Raw genomic sequence first — 25,440 nt, forward strand, 5'->3', positions numbered from 1 at the left:
AGTGCTGGAGAAGATCCGCAGGGACAGGGTGCAGAGCTTAGTTCTCTTTTATCCAGTATGGACCTCCAGACCCTGGTATCCCTTGATCCATCAGTTAGTCAAGGGAACCAAGATCCCATTAGGCATGACAGTGGACTGCTTTCAGGGAACCAGCGATCTTCTGCTCAAGCTCCCGCAGCTAATGTGGATCGCAGCCCTTGTAGGCTGTTAACAAATCCCCTTTTATCGGATCAGGTCTTGGATATTATTAACTCATCTTTAAGACGTAGAACTAGGGTAAGATATAGAAAGATGATCGAGGAATTCAAAGAATGGGAGGTTTCTTTTCTGTCTAACACACAAGGATCTGATACCATTCCTTTGGCGTTAGAATTTCTTACCCTTAAGTTCCATTCTGGTTTATCTGTCAGTTCAATCAAGATCTACGGATCTGCCTTAAACTTCCTGATCCCCAACCTTACTCAGGATGCCCTGTATTTGAGATTACTAAAAGGGTTAGCCGTCTGCCGCCCATATACCCCACGCTACACATCTACTTGGGATGTAGATGTCTTATTAAATTTCCTTAAGTCTTTGGATAATGCTAAAATTGATTTAAGATGGACTGCTATTAAGTTGGCTTCTCTGCTGTCCTTGGCCCTGGCAGGTAGAGGAGCAGAGTTAACTCAAATCCATATTTCAGAACCTTGGTTGTCCAGGACCCCGGGAGGTTTCCATATTATACTAAAAGGCAGACAAAAAACATCCCATTTTTCTCCTGGTCCGGTAGAACTGGACTTGGTCCAAGATTCTTCCGATCCAGGCTTATGTTTAGTCAGTTTGTTACAATCGTACCTTCAACTTTCTGCTGTATTTAGAAATTATATCAGTCAATTATTCATTACATCAAGGAATCCCTTTCGTCCAGCCAAGGTTACTACAATTAGAGGCTGGATACTTTCCGCCATGTCTACGGCTGGAATTGATGTTTCAGTGTTCAAAAGCCATTCAATTAGGGGAGCCTCGGCTACTAAAGCAGCAGGAAAGGGCCTTCCTCTCCCTACTATCTTAAAAGCTGCAAGATGGTTGTCCAGTAAAACCTTTGTTAGATTTTACTGGAGGCCATCAGAAGTTGAACGCCTTCAGTTTCTTAGGACCACCACCAGGTGTGTGCTATTCTACCCACTAGCTTTGCTAGGTGGTTATGCCTCCCGGAGGACAAATCAGAGTTTGCAGGAATCTATGATCTGCAAACTTTCTTTGTCTTAGGGATGAGCATAACCACCTAGCAATAGCGCCCGTCCCCCCCTCCTCTAAGTTAAGAGTTTTGCCTGCTGGTGGTAGTTTGCTTTCTAAAACATAAGGTTATCTGGTGCTTATTCAACATTTGATAACCGTTCTCTGTTTTGTTTTTTACAGACTATAGCCGTACTCCAAGACCGGACCAACAAACCAAAGATCCACCTAAATAGGAGAAGTGGATGCAAGTAGTCTCGTCGGTTCAATATTCGCATGGACTCCCTGCATAAAGAATATGTTCGCTGAGACTTGTTTCAACATTTCTCTTCTCTTTTATTGAACTTATTTCGTTGCAATTTGTTGAATGTTTCCACTATTCATTTGTTACTCTCCTTTGGCATACATTGTTGCCTTGTTTTTCAGTTCAGCTGTTTTATACAAAGTTTCAAGTCTATCTTGTATGTCTTCATGATTTATTAAATATTTTCTTGTTCCCCTGTACTATTGGCATCTTGAACTGTTTTATTTGTGTTTAGACGTTTAAATATATTCCCGTACACTGTCGGAAATATTTATCCTTAGTACTTCGTGGGATGTGCTAACCATCCGCAGTTTCCCAATTTTAAAAATCGGAGGTAATCAGGAATCCCCTCGCTCAGCACGGCTCTCCTGATTACCTGATTGGCTGAAAGGCTGTTGCTGTGCAGATGCACAGCGCGAGCCTTTTCAGCTCTGGCATTTGACTCCGGGAGGCTGCCGCATACCCACTAGCTTTGCTAGGTGGTTATGCTCATCCCTAAGATAAAGAAAGTTTGCAGATCATAGATTCCGGCAAACTCTGATTCCTCCCACATACATCACTATTCCCTCATTCCCGGTATCACTAAGGAATCTAAACTTTGGATGTCATCCTCTATCCCTAGGTCACCAAAGTGTCATTGCCCAGGACAGCCATATAATTTCCACGTCGTTATCCCTTGCGAACCATTTACCCTCTAACATATTCTAGTGTTACCGTCTTGAATCTAAATGTTTGTGTTCATGTATAAAATAAACAAAAGAAACTTGACGTTTGTTTTAACATTTTTGCAGCTTTCAAGAAAAAAAAAATGTTCTAAGTTCCCTAACAAAGACAGAAATTAGATCAAGTTTATAGAAGCTTCTGTAGTCACAGGCATAAGAAAACTAAACAGGATGGAGATTTGAGGCATGGTTGTAACTTGAGTCTGTACAGGACTCAGATAAGCTTTGCACACTGCGGCGCTTGGGCACATTTCCTGCTTCAAGCTTTAGTCTGCCTGGTACATATGGGGTTAACTCCGAGCAGCCCTGATGCAGATAGATTGATGCTGACCCAACGGGCATGCTTAGTAAAAAATTGAGCAGCTGCTTTAGACTATGTTTTAGGCTAAGTTGGCCGTGATTTATTTAGGTACACAGCTTGGAACATCTTGATTTAGATCAATGAATAATAAACTTGCTGATCAGTTCATCTCCAGGGGGTCGAATAGCCCCACATTTTTAGACAAGTTAATGATCTCACTGTCTGTTTTCCTTGTGTGCAGGACAAGATCCAGAGTGGCCATCAAAACATGTCTGTGTTTAATACACTTCGATATTATTCATAGTTTATAGAATGTAACAAATAACCTTTTGGGTATCCATATTGAATCTGAACATATGCAGCTCTTTAGCGTCAAGTGACTTCAATAAATATTACAATTCTCAATTGTCCTAGACTAGTAATCAGTAATGTATGTATGCATTTTTTTTTATTTAAGGAGCCCTAAACAAAAGAAAGAAATCTACACACACACAAAAAATGAGAGGTTTTATTTATCAAAAGAAAATTTACAAAATATTTTTGAATAATATAATTACATCATACAACCAAAAAGACCAAACATCACACATATTCCCCACAGTCCGAGATGATCACTTTTTGTTTAGGTTTCCCATCCTTGCTACCCTGAGCCTGGAAATAAAACAGAATTTATTATAAACATTAGAAAAAACATTTTTTGTAAAGTGTACTTTCTTTTTCAACCAGAACATTTGTACTGAGACTTCACAAACTGGTGTCTTATTTATCATCAATTCTACGTGATATTAATGGTAAACATGCATACATTAAAAAGAACCTCCTGCCAAAGGAGACAGAGTTTAAAAGGAAAAGGGAAAGTTTTTATAGCCCAAAAAAAAAGTAGACATATAAACAAATCCCAATTAGCTGTGCTCAACATAACAAATGCCTGTTAATCAGTGTACGAAATGATTCATTCACCCACAATTAACAAACATTTGATTTGCTCAGCTCAGCTGAATGGGATTTGTATACAAATCTAAAAAAATGAATAGCATTCACCTAGGAATAACAAGAAACAGGGTAAAAAATGATTGCATATGAAATGACAGTGCAAATTGCAATCTTTAAATAACAAAGGAAAGGAGTTCAATAGAGCAACACAGACAGATGTAACTATCGTACTAGATATAATTATGGTTAGTAAATGAGTACAACAGTAATACTCACCTCTATTAGCTGCACCACATCCATTCCTTCCATCACTTCTCCAAATACCACATGTTTCCCATCAAGCCAGTCTGTCTTGTCACAAGTGATAAAGAACTGAGAGCCGTTGGTGTTGGTTCCAGAATTTGCCATTGACAACAATCCTGGTGGAAAGTAAAATCTTAGTCACAATCTCATCAAGATTTTAGCAATTCATATTTAATATAATGTAAAAAGTGTATAATGGAGTAGTGCTTTCTATTACTTACCCAATAGCTTGTAGGGTTTTCTAACAACTTTTGTCAATATATACAAAACAGATAAAACAATATTATACAGGGGGCGGGGCCGGACCGCCATGCTGGCAGGTCGCATTACTGAACGGCTCCTGCTAATATTCTCAGTTTTTCATTAAAATACGAATTAAACAACTACTAAAAAGACTGAAAATGGCGGACCTGCATGAGAGGATACCCTGGTTCCGGGGAGAGGCTTGCTGCACAGCTTAAAGGACCACTCTAGGCACCCAGACCACTTCAGCTTAATGAAGTGGTCTGGGTGCCAGGTCCTTCTAGGGTTAACCCATTTTTTCATAAACATAGCAGTTTCAGAAAAACTGCTATGTTTGTGAATGGGTTAAGCCTTCCCCTATTTCCTCTAGTGGCTGTCTCATTGACAGCCGCTAGAGGCGCTTGCGTGATTCTCACTGTGAAAATCACAGTGAGAGCACGCAAGCGTCCATAGGAAAGCATTATGAATGCTTTCCTATGTGACCGGCTGAATGCGCGCGCAGCTCTTGCCGCGCGTGCGCATTCAGCCGACGGGGAGGAGAAGAGGAGGATCGGAGGAGGAGAGCTCTCCGCCCACCGCTGGAAAAAGGTAAGTTTTAAACACTTTCCCCTTTCCAGAGCCGGGCGGGAGGGGGTCCCTGAGGGTGGGGGCACCCTCAGGGCACTCTAGTGCCAGGAACACGAGTATGCTTTCCTGGCACTAGAGTGGTCCTTTAAGTGGTCCTCCCCCATCGCGAGAGACGCTCTCCGTCTCCCGCGATGGGGAGCGCTCGGGCGGTGAGCGTGGTGGACGGCCGCCGCCCTGCTATCCTGCCCACCCGCGGTCTGACCGAGGAATGAGGCTAGGGGGGTCCGGCCCTGTTCCCCCCCCATGGGCCGGTGGGGGTGATCCCGGCCCCCACCCCGGACCCACCGGCGTGCAAATGCACCAACATGCCGGGCGACGACAGCACAGTTTCAACACTCAGGGGCCGCTCCAAAATGGCAGCGATGGCATAGTGAGCAACCGGAGCCAAAGGGAAGAAGGAAGCGCCCACCTTACACGAACAGACAACCGACATGGGCCACGAGGATGCCGGCAAACACCAAATAAGACTCACCCCGGGCCCAAACACAAGGTGCACGAGCAGCCGGAACCACACTGACTCAAGGATGGCGGCAGAGTACACAATTGGCGGGAACCGGAGCCAACGACCTAACAGTACAGACCACCTCACAGAAAGAGCCCCCCAGTGACAAAGCCCTGTAAGCCGAGCAACATGAGGAGGCCGAAATAATTGGACCGACAGCCCGCAGCCACGAGGCCCAACCCGACAACCAACAAGGCTGCATGATCCTGGCTCCCACCAGAGACAAGCACAGGACTAAAACTCGCAAACATACCAAGGGGGGACTATCACCAAGCCATATACCTGGACTGAGCCTCACATGGCAGTACCCTGACTCCCGCCCATATGATGCCAATATACCTCACAGACAGGTCCCACAGCAAGAAACTACTGACCCTTATCTGGCGGCTGGGGGGTTAACCTGGGGTGGAAAATTGTAAGCATGATTAAAGCTTTTGTGTATCGTTAACTTAGCTTGCTAGGTTTAGTCCTCTAAGCATAGTGTGGCAGGGCAGCTAGTGTGCTAGGCAAACACTATGAATGTTCTTTTAATGCATATTGAGCTAAGATGCTAGTGTAGCTGAGTGGCATTATCTGTACCTTTAAACTCAGAGTTTTCATTTGATGTTTGCCACAGTTAACTTGCTAGCACTGTACTTATTTAGCGGGCACACTTTTCATAAACAGATTACGCTAGTAAACTCGACAGTAATGTGGAAGCAATATAACAACGCTCTGTTCATGCATTTCTATAAAAAAATTGTGCACTGCTTAAATGCCATAAATGTACAATTAATGTGATATGTCTACGCTTGCGAATGCTGTTGTGGCAGAGTAAGCTGCTTTGTTTATTCATGCACTCAAAAAATAAAGAATAAAAAAAACAATATTATACAGTATTTACGTGTATATAAAACGTGAGATGGTGCACTCACATATACTAGAGCCTAATGTGATGGCTCAAATCCTTTGCGTTTCTGTGCCTTTAAGGTGCACCTCATATTTAAGCTGGGGTTTCACCATTGATTTGTAAAGAAGCAAAATTTTATCTTGATCACGTGAATACCACTTTTTAATGAAAGAACTTTACTAAAATTAGCAAAAGCAGACTGGCATTGCATACTGTTACTTAGCTCCCAAGTCCTTTTCATTTAATGTTATACTTCAACCCCATTTAATGTATAAGTTGTTTGTGGGTTCTTTTTTCCCAAAATACATGACTTTGAATTTATCTGTATTGAATTTCTTCTGCCACCTGCCTGTCCAGTCCCCTAATTTATCCAAATCATTGTGTATTTTTATGTGGAACTTTGATTAAAGGACTACTCTAAGCATTATAAACAGTTCAGCTTACTATAATGGTTACAGTGCAGTCTATGAATCATTTAGGCATAAAACATATTGAAGTGCACAATAGGCGCTATAACCATTTCATCTCGCTGAATTTTTAATTGTGCCTGGAGTCCCCTGGCACTGTCCTTCTATTCAGTGTTAAATCATTTTCAAGCGGGGGCGGGGCCTGGCCGCGGAACGGAGCAGTCGCATGTCGCTGCTGCTCCAGCTTACCACCGTGCACACCGTCGACTACCGACGAACAGAGGCTGTGAACCACAACATAGCGACTCCCAAACGACTGGGGCTACTGAGACCTACGTGTAGACACCAAGCAAGGTGATCTCTGCACCGGTCCCGACCCGCACGGGGTTGCGGCCTACAAGCATGGCGGCAGTGAGGGAGACGGCCGCTCTCTCACTGCTGAAGCAAGATACGAGACAAGGTTTGTGCCCTCGTTCCCCCCCCTTTGGACCGGCGGGTGTTATCCCGGTCCCCACCAACGGGACATATGTTGATCCAACAACTGCAACTACCCACTCAAGGCTGGACTCCGGATGTTCTGGGTCCAGCCACATGGCGGGAACCTCGCAAAGCACACTTCTTAAGCCACCCAGGGACGCCTTGGAGTTCCTACACCAGCTATGCACACGCCTGTGGAGGGGGCACAATACCAAGGGACTGCCTTACAAACGAGGAATAAGAGAATTGGCGGCCTGGATCCGCCCGGCTACCCGGCGCCATCTGTGGGTGATCCCTCCACGGAAGGCAAAGGCAGCCTCTCAACGGAAACACAGCCTAGGCGAGGCCTTCCCGAACCATGTCGACAAACACGAGGTGGAGGTAGGACCCAACCCAAGCAAGCTCCTGAATACACCCCGGACTAACCGCCAAACGCACCCAGCCACCAAAGGGGCCACACGCTCTTCTTCCGAGCTGGGGGTTCGTCAAGAGGTAACCCTCCCACGCCACCCATACACCCGAGGGGACAGCCGAGCACCGGCAAACCCTCAGGCCCACGACCCTGTTGATGGGGCCAATGGACTTGTGGCAAGAACCCCTACTAAGGCCTCGGGCCGAAGACACAAGGTCCCCAGACACCAAGCGCCCGGTCGGAGAGCAGGGAATCGGGAAAACCCAGGCAGAAACGATGCTGAGAGCACCGCGCCGGACCACGGGGTGGTCTGCCTCCAGAAACATCCCAAAGGCATCGGGTGAACTGTCTCAACAACCCGCAACTCAGCCACCAGTCTAGACATCGAACAGACTTTGGGTGCTTTCTCACTGCTGTAATTGTATGGCCGTCTAGAGTCACTAACGTTTTTATCTGCTTCAGTTTAATCCCTTACCTTGGTTTTGCTAGCTATAAAGCAATTATGATACTGTACTGTCTGGCCCAGCATTTTGACTAACCTGTTCTATGCATGTTTAACGTATAATCTAGAGACGCATATGAAGTTATAGAAATACTGATACGGATCCGGCTAGAGGTAGCAAGATTGTTATCCCGACAGGGTCACATCCACCTTAGTCCAACATGCCTTTATTGTTTAGCTTGAATAGCTTGTCTAGCCTGTTATAATGATACTAATGGAAACCGTCATATGCCTGCAGTTAGGGTAGCTTTTGTACCCCCTATCTAGTTACACACTAATAACCTGTGTATAGATCGATTAAGATACCCCTGTTACCCCCTAAATACGGCAACTCCGCTACTGACTCATAACAAACGCTAAGCAGCAGACTGTAACTCGTGTTTAACCTTCCTGACACAATATTGCTGAATGGGTTAAAAGTTTATGCCGGATCACGATAGTATTTAGTGTACCCAACCCTGAGAGCTAAAACTGCCCAGTAGTTGCAATTAGGGTCACTCTCAAACAGAATGTTTTAGCATGGACAACTCTGCCCACTATACCAGCTATACCAGCTCAGTTGAGCCTTAATAACCCTCTGTGTGTTCATATGACTCACAAATACTACCAGGCCTGTATTACTATGTTGTTCCTATGTCGTTATAAAACAAAAAAATATCCTGTCTAGCTACGACCACCAGACCTGTATATGAAGCCTAACTTTATTACTTTTGTTTCTCAACCAAGCTTATACCACTCTGTTTACATGATTGTTCCACAAAAAAAAAAAAAAAAACATGGCAATCTTTCTTTGAGGTGCATTGCACACCATCTTGATATTATTAACTCATGTTATCCCACAATGCCTCCTCTTTTTCTTCTGTACCCCATGACGCATATGCCATAATAAAAGAAAGATTAACCAAAAAAAAAAAAATAATAATTTTCAAGCAATTTAACATGGAGTGAATGGACCCTGCCTTTCACAGCTAGCCCCCTACTGGAAGTATGGCTATGGCATAGATTATACATTTCCTTCAAGCCATATCAATTCATAACAGCAATGGGAACAGTGATCGTCTGAAAGCAGCCAGATGACACTCTCATCCAATCACCACATTCCAATGCTGCACAGGCTAATGCTTACTCATTTTTGTTAAACTAATCTTTTCTGCATACATCAGGAATAAGTTTCTATTTTCACCCCTAAGGTGTCCTTTTCTAAAACTGCAATGTTTTCAGCTGAAGGGTTAAGGAGACAGTGCATTTTGACCACATCAGTGAGATGAAGTGGTTTGGATGCCTCTAGTGTTTTAACCCCTTAAGGAGACATGACATGTGTGACATGACATGTGAGGATTGTCTCATGGTCTCTGATCAGGAGCGACTACATACCTGGACCAGTGTGTTTCAAAATAAAGTTTTCATCTTCAAACTTGGAGCCATATATAGATTTCCCTCCTGTACCATTGTGATTGGTAAAATCTCCAGCCTGGCACATGAACTGCGGAATGACTCTGTGGAAACTACTGCCCTTGAAGCCAAATCCCTTTTCATGGGTGCACAAGCAGCGGAAGTTTTCTATGGACAGGAAGAATAATTATTCATTTACATATGTCATCAGTTCTCTGGACACCAGAGAAATGTCCTAATAATTGTGTATCTTGAAGGATATCATTTTGTAGGTCCTCTTATTGAATAACTGACAAATTTGGCGTTTATTAACTTAACATGGTAGTATTGGGAAATAAGGATTCATGGAATTGCAAATTTTAAACAAAAAAGCAGAAGAGCATTTTACAGCATACCTATTTTGGCTTAAAATGTGCAACTGTCCAACTTTCCAACAATTGCTTTTTAGCATATAAATCCCTTAAGCCTAAAACAAGGACATGACATTTGCAATATATTCCAATTATTTTACAGGAAATCAAACTGCTTAAAATAGTTGGTCACAGATTAGCATTACTAAGGATTTTTTTTTTTTATAACAAATAAATAGTAAGTAACAGACAAATGATCAAAAAGTACCTCTCCAGACGTGGGCCTCGGTGAATAAGCTTTAAAAAAAAAATTAAATGTAATATATAGTGTGTGTGTGTGTGTGTGTGTGTGAATATATATATATATATATATATATATATATAAAATTATTTAAATTTTATTTCTATATAAAATCATTTTGAATAAATAATTTTAAAAGCTTATTAAAAACCATTGCCAAATTCTGCAAAGGTGAGACAAACCCCCAACTTTCATTCCTGCTCTTTGAGATTAGATTCCAAATTGTAGCAAATTTAAATTTTAAATGGCAAACTTTAGGCTAAAATAGTTAGTTACAGTTTAGCCATTCATATTTAGTTTTGCTACAATTCAGTTTAGTGGTAACTTAGTTACAACTGATCAATAAAGGGAATCTATAGGCACGTTGATTGTTCCATCTCAATGAAATAGTCTGGGTGCTGTGTCTGTCTTTTAAACCCTGCAACTCTGCTGGAACGCCAATGTTATCATCGAATCTCATGGAAAAGCATTTGACTGGTGCAGCACAGTGTTTGTTCTGTACATTTCCCAGTGCTGCTCTATGGACAAGCATTGTATTGGCTGAGATCATCAATCTTGATAATGTCAGCCAGGGAGGGAGCAGAACAGAGAAGGAAGGTAGAGGGACACTATAGCACTAGTAATACATAAATGTATTCCTAACATAAGAGGAATCAAGCTAAAATTTACCTCCATTCCAAAGGGAGGACAAGTTCTCGTGCCAGCCCAATCCTCCTCCGGTGACATAATTCCCTCCCACTGGAGAGGAAGGGAGGACAGGCTGAGGAGGGGTGTAATCCCTCCATTTGCTGTCTGTCTGCAGCATGCTATGTGTGCTGCTGACAGACACCAGCTATTCATAGAAAAGACACGATCATGGATATTTTTAATTCTTTACTTTCCTGATGTCTAATGGAATCACTTTGTCAACCCTTTTGCTTACTTGCAAATGGGACATATCGAGAGAAGAGGATTTGCCTAGAGTGTTCCAATGTTATTGCTTCAGTAATTTGCTATATTTAACACCAATAGTAATAAAGAGAAAAAAATCTTGTACTGAACACAAAACACTCCCCACAAGATCAGACATACACTCGTAAAATACCTCTCGTTATTTACCCAATGCAGCGTACAAGTGAATTATACACATACCTGCTGTCATCGGCACAATATCTGCTCGAAGCAAGAATCGAATTCGACCAGCAGGTTTGTTCCCTATCTTAACATCCATGTAAACTTGTGGGTTTGCACGTACTTTTTTTGCTGGTGGTTCTCCCTGAAAAAATTCAGACATTTAAAAAAATTCAATCAATTCAAATTCAAATTCAATCATTGAGACAAGAAGAAGATTCTATTTCTCCATTTGTATTAGTTAAATAATATCATCTGAACAGCGAGTAAATATTTACTATTAGTCTTTATGTAAAAATAATTCCAAGATCAACCATCAAAGAGTTTACATCAGTTTAAGAGTGAGATGGGAAAGAACTAAATTGTAAATGGATTATGATGTGTTAATGTGTATGTGCATACGTTCATATGGGGTAAATGTACCGTAAATCAGAAATATAAAATTCAATTTAAAGTTTATTTTACATTTATTCATGGCACACACACAAAGACATAAAAGCTTATATAATTTATCTTTCAGAAAAAGAACTGTGTGCATGAATTGTAGTTCTCTTTAGAAAGGCAATGGTACCTCTTTAATTTCTGGTTTGGATGCATCTGTTATTTCCCCTTCTTGATTTTCTTCCAATGTTTTTCCAGAGAACTTCTTTAGCCAGTCATCATCAGACCAAACTAACCGGATGACAGGAATATTGATTATTTTCTACCCAAGGCATGAAAGACAATAAAAAAAAGAAATCCAGCCACAACCAGAAATCTGCTTGTTAAAAAAGGGAAATTCGATTTCAGTTGTATTTTCATCATTAAAGGACCACTATAGTGCCAAGAAAACATACTCGTTTTCCTGGCACCATAGTGCCCTGAGGGTGCCCCCTCCCTCAGGGTCCCACTCCCGCCAGGCTGAATGGAGAGGAAGGGGTTAAACACTTACCTTTTTTCCAGTGCCGGGCTCCTTCGGCGCTGGGGACTCTCCTCCTCCTTTCCCCGTCATCGGCTGAATGCGCATGCGCGGCACTCAATGCTTTCCTATGGACGCTGGCATCTTCTCACTGTGAAAATCAGTGAGAAGCGCGGAAGCGCCTCTAGTGGCTGTAAATGAGACAGCCACTAGAGGCTGGATTAACCCATTTTAAAACATAGTAGTTTCTCTGAAACTGCTATGTTTACAGCAGGCAGGGTTAATCCTAGATGGACCTGGTACCCAGACCACTTAATTGAGCTGAATTGGTCTGGGTGCCTATAGTGGTCCTTTAACCATTATGAAGTTGTCTTTGAAGTTGTCAGTGAAAAAATGCAAAGAAATTGTGAGGGTATCCAGTCACACGTAAGTAACAAGAAATAAAATGAAACTGCTTGCACACAAATTGAAGCCCAAGATGAACGGTCACTGTTGTGAATGTAAACCCAATGACCCAATGGATTTTGTGAGTGATAATGTACCTTTCTTAATATGCAGGATTTTAGTTGTGCTGTAGCAAAAGCCTGCAGTAAGAGCTTGTCCTACACCATGCATTACCAACCAGAAACAGACTGCTCAAAGTAGGAGAGACTGTGTGTAAAATACAGCCACTACCAATTGCACTACAGCCAATAGAAGCCAACTTTGCATGCAGAGTACTATATGTGTAAAGTGTTTGTATAGATGACCAGCGTAATGGGAAATTACTTGTAAATGGTAACTGCCAAATTAACTCTTGTTTTAAATTATACATTTTTACATGGTGGTGAAGCCACCTTGAGATTCTGATTTGTGATATGTCTTCATTTAGAAGTTTGCAAATGTAATACCGAGTGGCACCCCACCACCATTCACAGCATTTTTATACTTTTGCATCTTTGTTGGGTATTTACAAAGCCTGTGGTTTACTGGACATGAACAGTCTTTACATGACAATTATATACACTGTTTGGTGTATTTAGCACTTACCAGCTTTAGAAGAACCTTCTTTTAGCCTCATGGGTTTAGCCAGATTGACACGTATCGTTCTTCCAAATAATTCGGACTCATTCTATGAAATAAAAAATGATAATGTACATTCATCCACAATAACTAATACATACTAATCATTACATTATATTCAGACAAAAAACTCAAATTAAAGTATTTTATAAGTATGATTATAATGACTTTCACAACAATCACTCAATGTAAAGAAGGAGCAGCAAAAAGTATGATTTGACAAATTAAGCATACCATGTTATCAATAGCAGCAGCAGCATCCTAGAAGAAAAAGAAAATCAAATTACAAATGGAGTTATACTAAACATCTGGATAAATAGATTTCTTAGAATTCTGAAAATGTATTTTAAGACCATAACCAAGTCAATGTATGTTACTAACATGGTGCAAACAATTATGTATAATCAAACCGTTTACCGTTTCTAGATCAACCAGCTTAATCAACAGCATCCTTTACATCAACCACAGTGACATCTCTGCCACCTGTTAAGATGTTACACATCAGGGAGCCTGCTGTGCATGTGTAACTTTATATTAATGATGCTAACGGGACGGAGTACAAACTGTAGAATAATCAAAAAGTATAGTTTCTGAATGTAACCTTTATGAAAGAATATATCTGCAACATGAGAATATCAGAGGAATAGCTTACCTCTGGGATTTCAAATTCCACAAAAGCAAATCCTCTGTGTTTCTCTATTAAAAAAAAAATAGACAAAACACTATAGAACATGTATTGTCAATCAGTATATAACAAGTTAAACAAATCATAAAAAGTACAATAACATGTACTATTGTAAAATAAATCTCAGAATACATATGGATCTGTTTACAAGGGAAGAAAACACATTGTGGTGCAATAAAACCAAATCCCATTAATACTAATAATAAGGAAATCCAACTCCAAGTAAATTACATGACAGCTGGCTATTATTATTGCTATAACAAACACTTGACAATTTTATTAACGATTGTTTCTTTCTTTATTCAAAGTCCCCTAGTATAAGTCCTTTTTTATTTTAATCTAACAATTTCAAACTACGTGATATCTGAAATAGATCATGGACCAATTTGCCTGTATGTGTAGGAGTTTACTGTCAAACGCTGCACATACCAAGTTTAACCCCTTTGCTGCTGGAGCTGCCACTTCACCTCCAGTAGGCGACATTAGCAGCCAGCCCTGAACAAGAGTTCCGAGCTAGCTAATGTCAATTGTTTCCAAACGTTGATGCACAGACTCTCATTCATTGATGCTCTCAGCCAATAAATAATCAGACGGATCAACATTCGGCTTCTGCAGCTCTGCAGAAGCCAGATGTCATAAACCTGCCTATATTTATTTATTTATTTATTTATTATTGCCATTTATATAGCGCCAACAGATTCCGTAGCGCTTTACAATATTATGAGAGGGGGATTTAACTATAAATAGGACAATTACAAATAAACTTACAGGAACAATAGGTTGAAGAGGACCCTGCTCAAACGAGCTTACATTCTATAGGAGGTGGGGTGTAAAACACATTAGGACAGGAATTTACAATCAAATAAGGTGGGCTGCCCTTTAGGAGAGGGCAAGAGACAGGTATGTGAGGTAAGGGTTAGTCTTGGAGGCCATAAGCTTTCCTAAAGAGATGGGTTTTAAGGCACTTCTTAAAAGATGCAAGACTAGGGGAGAGTCTGATGGCGGTAGGCAGGCTATTCCATAGGAAGGGAGCCGCCCGTGAGAAGTCCTGCAAGCGCGAGTTGGCCGTACGAGTGCGGACAACGGACAGGAGGTGGTCACGGGCAGAACGGAGAGACCGAGAAGGGACATACCTATGGATCTGTGAGGAGATATAAGAGGGGCTAGAGTTGTTCAGTGCTTTATAGGTGTGAGTTAGTACCTTGAATTGACTCCTATAGCATACAGGAAGCCAATGTAAGGACTGGCAGAGGGGTGAGGTGTGAGAGAAACGACTAGAGAGGAAAATCAATCTAGCAGCAGCATTCATTACGGACTGTAAGGGTGCAGTACGGCTATTGGGGAGACCAATCAGGAGAGGGTTACAATAATCCATGCGGGAAATTACCAGAGCATGGACAAGCTCCTTGGTAGTATCTGGTGCAAGAAAGGGGCGGATGCGGGCTATGTTTTTAAGATGGAATCTACAGGATTTGGCAACATGCTGGATGTGAGGCTCAAAGGTGAGACCAGAGTCAAGTATGACGCCAAGACATATATATACTATATTGGAGTATGTGCCCAGCAGAACCAGGGAAGATAGCAAATCATTGTAAAAAGACTTGCCCTCTTACAGGTGACTGGCACCAAAGTACTCCTGTCATGCAGGATTACCCTTTTGGGGTCACTAGCATCTCTGTGCATCTCACTGTGACAAACTCATTCATGAAGTCAGTCGTGTAAGGAAGACAGGCACATCTAAAATTTGATTCAAACATCCCACTCCAAGGGAAGTGTAACTAAGTGGACATCAGTGGTCCTCCTCCACCACAGCAGAGGTGGATAGATTATTGTGCCCTATAGTTAAAATGTTTTAATTACTGTTTATTTATATTCCCAGCTGGCCCTTTCACAATGTCAACCATTTCAGAGAGTGAGCTGCCTAGACTGACCTATTCACTTAAGCCTAGTATATTTTTTGAATTTTCCCTTTACAGTATTGACATTTCATACTGTAACTGCAGTCTCGCTGTTTTCAGAGCACATTTCCTAGGAGCATTCTACCTTTCAGCATATCAAACCATTTAAGGGTACAAAACAGTCAGAAGTTTTTAAATCAGTGAGGATATTATATGTGGGCTGATACTAAGAGTGAAGACATGGCTCGGGAAAATTAGAAAGACTGGATTATCTTACCAGTTTCATAATCAAGTGGTATCTGAATGTCTGTGATATCTCCAAAAGGGATAAAAGCTGCATGCAAAATTTTCTCATCCACCTCCTCAGCAAGACCACCTGAAATATAAATAATATTTTTTCATGATTGCATGCAATCGCTGATGAGTTTGGCTTATTCACTAAGTGGCATAGTTGTAATGTTGAAATAGAGAGAGACACAAACAAATACAATTTACCTGTGGTGTATGGAATATGACAAGTAATCAAGTGCAAATGGCCTGGAATGAGCCATTGCCAAGCATGGATAAGTATACAAAAAAAAAAAAAAAAAAGTATCAAATGACACATATGTATACCTCCCAACAGTACCGGTTTGTTACCTGCTGTCCCACATATGGGGACACTGGAGACCAAGTTGCCACAATGTACAGTGAAAGCTGATTATTAAACTGCCTTGTGCCACATAAAGTAAACTCAGGGCATTGAGCCTATGCAATAGAGCTTCACCAATGCCCTGATAGCTGCATCTGTGGCAGTTTATACATATTGTTTCAGTGTAGTCACAAACTTTTGTTTGTAGAATTGTTAAAGGGCTTTAGGTGTAAGAAAGGTTTGGGAGATGGGACCAAAAAGGAAGCCAAAGCCAACAAATAACCAACGCAGGTCAGCGTTGAGACAGAAGAACTCAAGAAGGATAGGTGGAACCGTAAAGAATTTGCAGTAGAGTGACTAGCAGTGTGGAGAATACAATCATTTGTTGATTACAAAGGTACTATGCATAAAGGGAACCGGTCATGACTCACTCACCTCACCCTCCCCGCTGCATTGTCCTTACTGAGAAGGGTGTAAAATTTCTGTAGTACCCACCTCCTGTCCGCCCTCGCTCCTTCCAGTATCTTCATTGACTTGTCCTGCATGGGGGACGCTTCCACAAGCCTCCATGACGCTGACATTGCCAGCACCTGAATCGAGTGATGTCAGTAACTGTTCCTATACTCCCTAGCCAGGGTTAGTAGCATCTGTTAGAGAGTTACCATAGCAACCACCATGCATGCACCTTGGTTGCTACGCCCATGGGCAGTCTCTTCTGCTCTCACTTATAAATCAAATCTTCAGCATACAGTCCATGCCAAATAACTGATTGACATGTCAGAGAAAGACCTATATTTATAAATAGGTTTTTTATCCCAATCTACACATTTGCTGATAAAAGTGCTAGCACAATGTATAGATTGAATTCAATGCTCTTTAAAGGGATACTGTAGTGCCAGGAAAACAAAGCTGTATTCCTGGCACTACCGATCCCTCTGACTCCCCCCTCCCTCGTGCCCCCCACACCGGTAAATAAAAGGGTAAAACCCTTTTATTTACTTAACTTATCCCAGCGCCGATGTCCCTCAGGGACATGCATTAGACATCCCCATAGGAAAGCATTCCTATGGGGAAAAATCTGACGCTTGAGGTCCTCATGCAGAGCGTGAGCACGTCCAGCATCAGATAACAGACTAAAAGTCCGTTAAGATTCCGGAAGCGCCCCTAGTGGCTGTCTTGTATACAGCCACTGTGGGCACACTTAGACCTGCAATGTAAACATTGCAGCACTAGGTTCAAAAGGGACACAGCACCCAGAACACTTAAATAAGCTGAAGTGGTAATGGCTGCCCACAGTGTCCCTTTAAAAGGCGCAAAAGTAGTTGGGGCATGACAGGTTACCTATAGTGGCCCTTACTCCCTGAAGTAAAAATATGTTTTACTGACCTTTTTTTCCAGCACCTTTTGGTTTTGCTGCTGTTGGCTCCTTGGCTTAGATCAGGGATAAGCAACCTTCGGCACTCCAGATGTTGTGGACTACATCCCCCATAATGCTCTTACACCCATAATGCTGGCAAAACATCATGGGAGGTGTTGTCCAAAACACCTGGAGTGCCGAAGTTTGCCTATGCCTGGCTTAGATCATCAAATTTGCAATGCTTTCCCATATAAGATGACTGGGAGGCTATAGCGCATGCGCAGCAAAATGCCACGCTGCACCAATCAGAATCTCCTCACAGAGCTGCACTAAATCAATGCATCTCTATGAGGAACTTTCAGTGCCTCCATGCAGAGCATGGAGACGGTGAACGTCACTGCTGCATAGTGTGCTGCACTGACCAAGGAAGCACTTCTAGGGGCCGTCTGAGTGACTGTAAGGTGTTACTAGGCAGCAATATGAACATCTGGCTTTACTTTAGAAAGGCAGTATTTACATTAAAAAGCCTACAGGGACTGGCATAAATACCATAACAACTACATTAAGCTGGTGACTAACGTTTCCCTTTAATGTATATTTAAAAAATATATAAATATATTTTTTTAATAATTCTTTATTTTTGCTGTGCAAAAGGAACACAAACGCCTACAGTGCCACAACAGCATGACTAGGCATATTAATTAACAAGTATAAAACATAGGTTTTATAGGTAACAAAAGCTATATATGTATATATGTATATGTGTATGTGTATGTATGTAAAACAAGAGGCTAAGTAAAGCCTAAGCAGAAAACCAAACCGATTGGGCCAGAGGTTAATATTATTTTTATTTTTTCCAGAAGTCAATATTAGACTTCACTGGAAGCACTGCATTGTATTGTAAATCGGGCTAATTCATACGATTAAATAACAGAGTTAAAGTCCCCAGGAGGCCTCCGTTATGCTATAGATATTTCAGATTTTTTGGGCAATAACGCGTTGCAATTTAGGCAATACGGGTAACTACTAAAAGAACGATCTTGCCTGACAGACTGTGCTTGAAAAGGAGGGAGCTGCCTGTATTTAAGGCAGATATCCAGTCGGTGTCTGTGAAGCAGGCAATGAAGAGGCACCATGTCAAAGTGAGACTCTCTTCTGTGTTGCCATTCAGCCCACAGGGAACAGTCACAGTCTCGGACCGATGGACTGCTGCTTGGGTGAGCCCGTCCGCACTCATTTTCAGGCTGGAGGTAAGGTGGACTCATGTTTGCCAGCTCAGGTGTTTGAAGGGAACAGGCTCTGTGTATTTACTGTCTCTCTCTCCTTATTTGCCCACCTCCAGTTGGGTTCCAGTTGACTCTGTCTTCTTGTCAACCTTGTGAGGGGGCTTTCATGATGAGGCTTCAGTCTTGCCCTTCGAGGCTGTTCGGTATTGGAGTGCTTCCAACTGTTCCCAAGACGCTTGAAAGGTCCTATCCAGCCGGAGCTCCACCTCAGACCTCTCACGTCCAGGGCTTAGGGAGCACGCAGCCTTCACCATCTTGATAATAGCATCTCCGCTTACTTCATACCCTTGTGACATTGCCACGTTCTCGCTAAATTTTGCGGGCGTCTCCTTAGGATGGACTGGGTTGAACCCCACCTGTCCAGGGAAGAGGGGGGGGGAGAGAGAGAGAGAGAGAGAGAAAATGTGGGCCTTGTGTCAGATTTCCTGCCATATGTGACAGCAGAGGAGCGGCGGTCTCCCACATGCCGACCAAGCCTGTAGGCCGCATGAGAGGGTCAGGTGAGAAGTGCTTGGAACATCACTTATGTGGTATCAGAGGGGATATGATAACATTATACAAATATATTCAGGGCCAGTACAAACCATTATCTGGAAATCTGTTCATAAACAGGGCTATACGTAGGACACAAGGTCACGCATTTAGGCTGGAAGAAAGGAGATTTCATCTTACGCAAAGAAAAGGTTTTTTTACAGTAAGAGCAATAAGGATAAGAAATTCTCTGCCTGAAAAGGTGCTTTTATCAGAGTCCATACAGATGTTTAACCCCTAAAGGACTGAGCCAAATGTACACGTTGTGATCAAAACAAAACCTGGAAGTAGACTATATGTCTGTTCAACCGTAATTCACTTCTTTCATATTAAGTGCACCCACACTTATTATATATTTTATTCAGGGGAAACAGGGCTTTCATTTTACATCAAATATTTAGCTATGAAACAATTTAATATGAATAAAATATAAATAAAAAAAATGGGAGAAAATAAGAAATTTGGGGGGGGGGGTTAGTTCTACATGACATTTTAGCTGTGAATGTCATAATACTGTTGGCTTTTACTGCAAAAAAAATACACATATTAAATTATGTTTCAAGGTATGGGTTGTCTACTACTGAAAATGGTATGCCATCATGGGGGTAATTATCATTCCTGGGCTACCATACATTTTTAAAGGCAACATAACCAATCTGGCAAATTTCAATGTGAAAAATCTGAAACACAAGCCTTATGTTTTACTCTGTAACTTTTGAAAACACCATAAAACCTGTACATAGGGGGGTACTGTTATACTTGGGAGACTTTGCAGTAAAATGTATCACAACTATTATATCGTCATTGTAAGTGCCATTTGTGTGTGAAAAATGCACAAAATGTCACTTTCACTGACGATATCATCGTAATACATTTTACTGTTTTGAAACACTAATATTTGTGTTCAGCGAAGTCTTCTGAGTACAACAGTACTCCCCATGTACAGGCTTTATGGTGTCTTGGAAAGTTACAGGGTTAAATATAGTGCTAGCAAATGAAATTCCCTGGACTTTCGGCCAGGGTTGTCAGACAGGTCCCGCAAATTGTAATTAATAAAATCACCTAATTATGTAAAATTATTACATAAATATATACGTAGAATTATATATGTATGTGTATATATAATTTTTTTAAATTTATATATAGTGATATATACGTATATACTTATGTATATAGATATATTATTTCGTTCTACGTGTAATACTGAAACAGACATACACACATACAGGCATACTGACACACACATACAGAAGGAGATACAGATACACACACACATGCAGACATACATACAGGCATACATACAGGCATACATACTGACAGACACACACACACATACATACACACACACACAGGCATGGATGCATGCATACATACATACATACACACACTGGCATGGATGCATGCATACATACATACATACACACACTGGCATGGATGCATGCATACATACATACATACACACACTGGCATGGATGCATGCATACATACATACACACTGGCATGGATGCATGCATACATACATACATTCACACACTGGCATGGATGCATGCATACATACATACATTCACACACTGGCATGGATGCATGCATACATACATACATACATACATTCACACACTGGCATGGATGCATGCATACATACATACATACATACATTCACACACTGGCATGGATGCATGCATACATACATACATACATTCACACACTGGCATGGATGCATGCATACATACATACATACATTCACACACTGGCATGGATGCATGCATACATACATACATTCACACACTGGCATGGATGCATGCATACATACATACATTCACACACTGGCATGCATGCATGCATACATTCATACAATTCATTTTTCAGCCACCCTCCTCTTCCTTACTTTTGCATTGCAGGAGGGTGGTTGGGGATGATGGACAACGGCTGCCTATCCTCTCGGCCTTCAGGCTGCGTCTTCCTTCCCGCGCACTTGCGTTGCAGCTGCATTAAAAAAAAAATGTTTTTTCAAGGGGCCCAGTCGCGCTTTTACAGCACTGATCGGGCCCCTGAAGCTAATAGGACCCATTGGGTGGCCCTAAATGCTTGGGCCACCTGATGTGCACTGGGTGGGGGGGACCCAAAGACCCTATAGAGCCAGGAAAATTAGTTTGTTTTCCTGGCACTATAGTGGTCCTTTAGTTCATTCCCCTGGGGAATTCACGGATATTGAATGTCCAGTGTCGTTTAAGGGACTCAGAGTCCATTTGAACCCCGGAACCTCCTCTGGTGGCTGTCTGATTCAAAACCACTGGAGGCTGTCAGTCCAGCAATGTAATCATTGCAATTTCTCAAAAACTAAGTGGGGCAGGGGACACTGCACCCAGACCCCTTCAATGAGATGAAGAGGTCGGGTTCCCTATAGTGTCCCTTTAATGCAAAAATGTCAAAAGTAGAAAAAACTGTCCAAGTCAGCAATGCTTCCACTTCACTACTTCAGCTATTTATTACCTCAAATGCCCAAGGCTGTTAAAAGTAAAGTAACCATTTCCCCGCTGCAAGTTATAGCCCACAACATGTAGTCCTGTTTGCTGTCAATGTCTAGCGCTGACTGTGAATAGCCACATGTATACACAGTGTAACTTATTACATATACACCAAACTACAATGATAATAACATAGTATCTTCATTGTCAAATGTCGTGTGAGCTAAACTAAGCCACACCCTTCCCCCCTCACTAACATCAGTAACCCGCACTGTAAATAGAATCAAAGAATATTATTAATATAAACGGGAACACTAACCAACGTACAAAACACGCTTGGCGGCCGCCATCTTACTTTATTCCCGGTGACCTTTACCCTCTGACCTCATCATTCAACCAATACACAGACACAGGGCGACCTCTATTAGCACGGCGCGCGAATCGCTCTAAATAAAACGAAGGAAGGTTATTAAGGGCTGTTATAGCACCCTGGGTTATTCGCAGATCAGGAATATTTACTCTAATACGCAGCTGTGCAACCAGAGTACTACCTTTCAAAACTGTCGCCACGATGGGAACCAGTGGCCATTTTGTTGGAGGCAATGCCTTGCTTTTACCATTAGAACGTGGGCTGATGTCATGTAAAGGCTCATTTATTTAAAGGGCCACTCTAGGCACCCAGACCACTTCAGCTTAATGAAGTGGTCTGGGTGCCAGGTCCTTCTAGGGTTAACCCATTTTTTCATAAACATAGCAGTTTCAGAGAAACTGCTATGTTTGTGAATGGGTTAAGCCTTCCCCTATTTCCTCTAGTGGCTGTTTCATTGACAGCCGCTAGAGGCGCTTGCGTGATTCTCACTGTGAAAATCACAGTGAGAGCACGCAAGCGTCCATAGGAAAGCATTATGAATGCTTTCCTATGTGACCGGCTGAATGCGCGCGCAGCTCTTGCCGCGCGTGCGCATTCAGCCGACGGGGAGGAGAAGAGGAGGATCGGAGGAGGAGAGCTCTCTGCCCACCGCTGGAAAAAGGTAAGTTTTTACCCCTTTCCCCTTTCCAGAGCCGGGCGAGTATGTTTTCCTGGCACTAGAGTGCTCCTTTAAGCTGTAGAGTGAGGGAGTGTGTGTGTATATATATATATATATATATATATATATATACACACACACATACACATACTATATTATGTTATATTAAATAAAAAAAAAATAGAAAATAAAAGCCTGGGTTTTTTCTTTTCAAATAATTTTAATTAATGCACAGTATAGTCTAGTATGATATAATAATACGTATTGTTTCATTGTCTGGGGTATTTTCTACATATTATTTGTCCCTTAATAGCACCTCATTTGCTAAGAGATTAATAGCATTCCTGAATTGGGCGAAGCTGTTGCAATTCAGCCATATTTTCTGCCTGTTACATGAAGAATAATATTTGAATGATCAAATTATTATCACTCATTTGGAGCAGCCACCAGGATATTGTGACTTTGGTATGGGGCCTGTACAATTATGTTGGAGTACAAGTATCAGTGGCATCAGTAATGTAGAAATGACACTTGCTTCTTATTTATGGTGTATTCACTAAACTTCAAATTGGTGCACATTTTGGGCACCTGTTCTAAAGGAGGATATCATGGCACTAGAAAAAGTGCAGAGACAAGTACAAAATTGATAAAAATGAATGGAGCATTTTAGTTACCAAGAAAGGTTAAAAATTTTAAATCTCTTTAGTTTGGAAAAACGGTGCCTCAGAGGGGATATGATAACATTATACAAATATATTCGGGGCCAGTACAAACCATTATCTGGAAATCTATTCATAAACAGGGCTATACGTAGAACACGAGGTCACGCATTTAGGCTAGAAGAAAGGAGATTTCATCTAAGGCAAAGAAAAGGTTTTTTTTACAGTAAGAGCAATAAGAATATGAAATTCTCTGCCTAAAGAGGTGGTTTTATCAGAGTCTATACAGATGTTTAACCCCTTAAGGACTGGCCAAATGTACACATTGTGATCAAAATAAAATGTAAACAAAACCTGGAATTTGACTATATGTCTGTTCAACCGTAATTCACCTCTTTCATATTAAGTGCACCCACACTTATTATATATTATTTTATTCAGAGGAAATAGGGCTTTCATTTAACATCAACTATTTAACTATTAAACGTAATTTAATATGAATGAAATCTAAAAGATAAGACATTTTGTTATTTTTTTAGTTCATAATAATGTTTGCTTTTACTGTAATAAAATACACATATTTGTATTCAGCGATGTCTCACATGTAAAACAGTACCCCCTATGTACAGGTTTTATGGTGTTTTCGGAAGTTACAGGGTCAAATATAGCATGTTAAGTCTTTCAGTTTTTTATCACACATTGAAATTTGCCAGATTTGCTACATTGCCTTTGAGACGATATGGTAGCCCAGGAATGAGAATTACCCCCATGATGGCATACCATTTGCAATAGTAGAAGATCCAATGTATTGCAAATGGGGTATGTCCAGTCATTTTTAGTAGCCACCTGGTCACAAACACCGGCCAAAGTTAGCGTTAATATTTGTTTGTGTGTGAAAAATGCAAAAAAACCTAATTTTGGCCAGTGTTTGTGGCTTCTAAAAAAGACTGGACATACCCCATTTGCAATACCTTGGGTTGTCTACTATTGCAAATGGTATGCTGTCATGGGGGTACTTTTCATTCCTGGGCTACCATACGGTCTCAAAGGCAACGTAACCATTCTGGCGAATATTAATGTGAAAAAACTGAAACGCAAGCCTTGTATTTTACTCTGTATCTTTTGAAAACACCATAAAACCTGTACATAGGGGGGTACTGTTATACTCGGGAGACTTTGCTGAACACAAATATTAGTGTTTCAAAACAGTAAAACATATCACAACAATTATATTGTCAGTGTAAGTGGCATTTGTGTGTAAAAAATTCCAAAATTTTCACTTTCACTGACAATGTCATCATTGTAATATATTTTACTGTTTTGAAACAGTAATATTTGTGTTCAGCGAAGTCTCCTGAGTAGAGTTGAGCGGACACTTGGATGTTCGGGTCCGGCGGGTTCGGCCGGACTTTGAAAAAAAGTCCGGGTTTGGGCTCGAACTTGACCCTGGACCTGAACCCCCGTTGAAGTCAATGGGGACCCGAACTTTTGGGCACAAAAATGGCTCTAAAAAACTCCTGGAAAGGGCTAGAGGGCTGCAAAAGGAAGTAAAATGTGGATAGGGGAATCACTTAAAATAACATAAAATACATAAAATAAGCAGCCGCAGTATTAGGGAGCTATCTACCAAAAGGCTGAAAGACCTAAATTGGTCTTTCAGCCACATTTACTAATACTAAGTAAAGATTACTTAGTATTAGTAAACTCGGCCCCTACTCGCTATACCGCCGGGGTTGTATATACATACACACTTTTACTAAGCTCTCTGCACTTTCGTCAGCATACTTACCTGATGGTAGTAAGTGACAAGCAGTATTGAGCTCCATACCGTTTGTGGTGCCAACCATCTGGTACTATAGCCACTCTCAGCCAGTACTTACTTTTTATACCAGCAAGTTCTTTCAAACCCTTTCTAAACCTCTCTTTCCTATGACTAAATGCCCATGAAGG

The 25,440-nt window shown here is 41.4% G+C and overlaps 1 protein-coding gene across 1 annotated transcript; it reads right to left on the reverse strand.

Annotated features, from left to right (window-relative positions):
- Window positions 1–3,035: 3,035 nt before the first annotated feature.
- PPIE (peptidylprolyl isomerase E) lies at window positions 3,036–22,190 on the reverse strand. The gene is made up of 10 exons (XM_063444522.1): window positions 22,123–22,190; window positions 15,811–15,909; window positions 13,603–13,646; window positions 13,185–13,211; window positions 12,918–12,999; window positions 11,562–11,662; window positions 11,012–11,135; window positions 9,212–9,397; window positions 3,752–3,894; window positions 3,036–3,193 (listed from the first exon to the last, which is right to left on the reverse strand). The coding sequence occupies exons 1-10, from the start codon at window positions 22,151–22,153 to the stop codon at window positions 3,125–3,127; spliced, it is 906 nt and encodes a 301-aa protein (XP_063300592.1). The 5' UTR covers window positions 22,154–22,190; the 3' UTR covers window positions 3,036–3,124.
- Between the last annotated feature and the right edge of the window lie 3,250 nt (window positions 22,191–25,440).

The sequence above is a fragment of the Pelobates fuscus genome, chromosome 1 (genome assembly GCF_036172605.1).
Source record: "Pelobates fuscus isolate aPelFus1 chromosome 1, aPelFus1.pri, whole genome shotgun sequence".
Taxonomy (NCBI): domain Eukaryota; kingdom Metazoa; phylum Chordata; class Amphibia; order Anura; family Pelobatidae; genus Pelobates; species Pelobates fuscus.

Coding starts and splice junctions, on each gene's coding strand:
- PPIE (XM_063444522.1), bottom strand. CDS start 22,153: ATGGCGGCCGCCAAGCGTGTTTTGTACGTTG. Junction 11,663..12,917: donor AGAAGGTTCTTCTAAAGCTG/GTAAGTGCTAAA, acceptor TCATCCGGTTAG/TTTGGTCTGATGATGACTGG. Junction 3,895..9,211: donor TTTGAAACACACTGGTCCAG/GTATGTAGTCGC, acceptor ACTTTCCACCAG/GATTGTTGTCAATGGCAAAT.